The sequence below is a fragment of the Branchiostoma belcheri genome, unplaced genomic scaffold (genome assembly GCF_001625305.1).
Source record: "Branchiostoma belcheri isolate BF01 breed outbred unplaced genomic scaffold, Haploidv18h27 scaffold1206, whole genome shotgun sequence".
Lineage (NCBI taxonomy): Eukaryota > Metazoa > Chordata > Leptocardii > Amphioxiformes > Branchiostomatidae > Branchiostoma > Branchiostoma belcheri.
Genome location: NW_017802610.1, coordinates 1 through 4609, shown reverse-complemented (window position 1 = coordinate 4609; position 4609 = coordinate 1). Strand labels below are relative to the sequence as shown.

At 46.3% G+C, this 4609-nt stretch overlaps 1 protein-coding gene and 1 pseudogene across 1 annotated transcript; both read right to left on the bottom strand.

Moving 5' to 3' along the window:
• Nucleotides 1-560: 560 nt before the first annotated feature.
• LOC109462993 lies at nucleotides 561-2194 on the bottom strand (annotated as a pseudogene).
• A 2-nt stretch (nucleotides 2195-2196) lies between these two features.
• On the bottom strand, nucleotides 2197-4606 carry LOC109462992 (C-reactive protein-like; the record flags this gene model as incomplete). Its single annotated transcript, XM_019759643.1, is given in 5 exon segments — nucleotides 2197-2448; nucleotides 2450-2608; nucleotides 2837-3057; nucleotides 3675-3911; nucleotides 4582-4606. Coding segments are annotated over 5 exon segments (894 nt in total), but the record flags the coding sequence as incomplete, so codon positions are not given.
• Between the last annotated feature and the right edge of the window lie 3 nt (nucleotides 4607-4609).

Here is a 4609-nt window from a genome sequence, read left to right as displayed (position 1 = left end):
TTTCCAAAGCCATATCCGATCTAACGTAATTCAAACCCAACACGTTTACATTAGTAGTGTTATGAACAGAATTTCTCTACACTGATTTCGATTGTGTTTGCTTCCTATCATTACTAAATCCATTTATCCATATCAAAAAGTTTCTTACTAATGATTACAGCAACACAATGTCATAAAATAGTTACATTAATCATGAAATCAATGGCAACATTGCAAAAAGTGATGAAGATTATATTATAATGACCGATGGTTACATCAAAATGGAGCCTTTAATTGGTCAGCGCCATCTGGCAATATGGAAATGTCTCTTAAAATTTTTGTCGGCTGAGTGACAGATTGACCTGACTTCATGACTCATAACATCTAAACAAAGGGTATTTGTGAAACCAGCTCAGCCAACTCACTTATTAGAGGGGAGACTGGTCCCCACGAGAGTTTTTGGGGTGCAAAAAAAAGGGAATTTATCAAATAGGTTGAATGATTTGCTGGATGAGTTTTCCGGCAGATTTACGTCTGCTTACAAAGACTATGTCAAACAACAGTTGCATGTAGAAACTCACCGGAGCCGGGTGTCGGGGTGGCTGGACAACGATACTGACCACTGACGGCCTGACCCACAATTTGGATGTTAGCGGTTGCCCAGTCAATGACGTTGCCATGGTGATTACAGAACGCCGACCAGTCCGCCCCTACTTCAGCTGGAGACAGCACGCGGTCCCAGAGGTTCACCTGGGACAGTTCTCCGCTGAACGCTTGATTTCTGGCGAACCCTCCCCCAACTCGGTCTTGCTCCTGTGCGAGGATCAATGTACCACCGCTGCGCACTCTGTCCACCCCTGCGAAATCTCGAGCCGCTCTTCTTCAGCACACCGTCAGCGAAGACCTGCCAAGAGCCATCACTGCTGCGCCAGGTAACACATAAGGCGTGCCGCGCGCCGTCCCACACTGGCAAGGGACCCAGGACAACTTCCTGGCCTTGTATAAACAACTGAAAAACATAGATATCTTAATTATGACATGGGAAGTTTCATTTGCTGTTGAGGACATGCGGCACCTACTACTTGAGACAATAATGCGTCAACGAGACTATCACATTGGTGTGTGATGAATACCAAAAGAAAACTTGTCTAATGCTTATCTGGCAGATAAAAGCATTAAATTAGTGGCGGGTTATGCCACCAGAACTGGAAGCTATCAAACAGAACTGTGCACGTACCTTCAAACCGCGCCCTCCCTTATTGAAGACGAGTAGCTCGTTGGCCTGTTGCGTCACAGCGTAGCTGACCAAAGCTGCGTCGCTGCTGGAGCTCATGTCAGTGCGCATGTGCAGACATAGAGTAAAACTCCGTAAGTCCTGAGACAATGACGTCATCAGCCTGACGTAGTTACTGGTGCTGCGCGGAGAGGGGAAGGTTGTTCTCTTCTGGTCACCTGGTGGGGATGGAACGGCAACATTGTCAAAAGTTGGGACTTTTTCATTTACCTGTATAGTGAGTAACCCACTCACCAAACTTTGACCGGTCATTTTGCCTTGTTCAGGAATACTGACCTCCGTACGTCTCACACGTGGCTTCATGGAAACTAGTGCACATGTAGTAGTAGGTCAAAGGTAACATTACTGTCAGAAAGGAGTGGGTTTGCATTTCCAAAGCCATATCCGATCTAGCGTAATTCAAACCCAACACGTTTACATTAGTAGTGTTATGAACACTGATTTCTATTGTGTTTGCTTCCTATCAGTACTAAATCCATTTATCTATATCAAAGAGTTTCTTACTAATGATTGCAGCAACACTCTGTAATAAAATAGTTACATTAATCATGAAATCAATGGAACATTGCAAAAAGTGATGAAGATTATAATGACCGATGGTTACATCAAAATGTAGCCTTTAATTGGTCAGCGCCATCTGGCAATATGGAAATGTCTCTTAAAATTTTTGTCGGCTGAGTGACAGGTTGACCTGACTTCATGACTCATAACATCTAAACAAAGGGTATTTGTCAAACCAGCTCAGCCAACTCACTTATTAAAGGGGAGACTGCCCCCCACGAGAGTTTTTGGGGTGCAAAAAAAGGGGAATTTATCAAATAGGTTGAATGATTTGCCGGATGAGTTTGCCGGCAGATTTACGTCTGCTTACAAAGACTATGTCAAACAACAGTTATGTAGAAACTCACCGGAGCCGGGTGTCGGGTGGCTGGACAACGATACTGATCACTGACGGCCTGACCCACAACTTGGATGTTAGCGGTTGCCCAGTCAATGACGTTGCCATGGTGATTACAGAACGCCGACCAGTCCGCCCCTACTTCAGCTGGAGACAGCACGCGGTCCCAGAGGTTCACCTGGGACAGTTCTCCGCTGAACGCTTGATTTCTGGCGAACCCTCCCCCAACTCGGTCTTGCTCCTGTGCGAGGATCAATGTACCACCGCTGCGCACTCTGTCCACCCCTGCAAAATCCCGAGCCGCTCTTCTTCAGCACACCGTCAGCGAAGACCTGCCAAGAGCCATCACTGCTGCGCCAGGTAACACATAAGGCGTGCCGCGCGCCGTCCCACACCGGCAAGGGACCCAGGACAACTTCCTGGCCTTGTATAAACAACTGAAAAACATAGATATCTTAATTATGACATGGGAAGTTTCATTTGCTGTTGAGGACATGCGGCACCTACTACTTGAGACAATAATGCGTCAACGAGACTATCACATTGGTGTGTGATGAATACCAAAAGAAAACTTGTCTAATGCTTATCTGGCAGATAAAAGCATTAAATTAGTGGCGGGTTATGCCACCAGAACTGGAAGCTATCAAACAGAACTGTGCACGTACCTTAAAACCGCGCCCTCTATATCCCCTATTGAAGACGAGTAGCTCGTTGGCCTGTTGCGTCACAGCGTAGCTGACCAAAGCTGCGTCGCTGCTGGAGCTCATGTCGGTGCGCATGTGCAGACATAGAGTAAAACTGCGTAAGTCCTGAGACAATGGCGTCATCAGCCTGACGTAGTTACTGGTGCTGCGCGGAGAGGGGAAGGTTGTTCTCTTCTGGTCACCTGGTAGGGATGGAACGGCAACATTGTTGAAATTGGGCCTATTTACTAGTATTTTCACCTTCTTCGAACGGCCAAATCCCATAACCAATAGATAGCCAAATGGCTACTTGAGCGTGCTAAAGTTTAAGTAATCACGAAACTTTGACTGGTCATTTGGTCTACCGAGGCAGGCTGACTGACGTAATATGGACAATTCCAACCAAGATGTTTATTTGCAATTTAACGGTACCGTGGACTGGGCCACATTTTTTTTGCCTGTCTTATGTTAAGTTCGCATTTCGGAGACCGGCCTGGCTGTTTATACCGTAAGCACGGTTCTGGATACGCATGGACTATACCAGGAACCGTGCTGGATACAAAAACCCTGGGCTCCAACTGCCATTAGTTGTAATAGTATAAACCCTAGTTGTAAGGGCAATAGGGCAATAAACCAAACATGAGGATGAAAAATACTCGGCAGCTATTAGGGGGGTGGGGGGGTGGAGAACCTCATACCAGAAAGCAACGTCTGCTTTGCTGTAGACAAAATTAAACGAATGGTACTACGCATTTCACCTGGGTGTTTGACTTATCCATCGATACTAACGGTAGTGCAAACATGTTTGTGTATTACTTACCAGGGTGTTCTCTGAGCTCCTCTATCTCTTCGTCCGAAGAGCCGTAGACGTTGGAGGCGTCCACGAAGGCGGTGATCTGGTTCAGCTGCTGCCGGCGGCCCAAGTGGCACCCTTCGTTCGGAGAGGATAGGGAGCGAGCGAACGGCAAGCAGGGCCTCCCTGCGAAGTCGGGATCGTCTGAGGGGACGTTGATATTGAAGCAGTGTTCGTCCTCGGAGTCACAGCTACAGACGAGACCTAAAGATACACGGAGGAAAGCATAGTTATGAAATATGGTACGTAAATGGACGATAAGGAAGCACTATACATCTCAGCCTAGCAACTTTTACCGAGACCAGAGATAATACCGACTTCCAACTATCATTTCACCCACTGTCTATGTTATGCATCCACGAGATGACATGCCCAACCCAATTTCTAAGACCGGAGATGCCCTCGATAATTCGAATAGTTTTATTTCTCGTTTTGGAAACAAGTTTGAATCTTATACATGACATTGTCCCAACACAGGCAGAGCTGAACCAGCTTACAGGTGTGTCTTATGTGGTAGAGGCTGTCACTTTCGTGTAGGATTGTTTAGCCATAGCCGATGCTGTAGGTTGATGCGAATTATGATTTTACCACGGTCAATATTGACCGACGGAGGCCGTATGTACTTTAGTCATTATTCTCCCAACTTCAGTGGTTAGTGGTACATTAGAGGTACACAGCTGTAGTACAGACGTTTTAGAAACTGTAGGACATGGCAATGCAAGCTCGTCTTCGCCCCCCCCCCCAAAAAAAACATCACTCTGCAAAACGTACACGTTGCAATTGCTGTGTATTAGACAGAAACTGACAATAGCCTGTATGGTCGCTGGTAAGTGCTTCAACATTTGATCCAGAAGCTTTTAATGTTTTCACGAACCTTCTTCCTGGAAGTTGGGCGTGAGAGT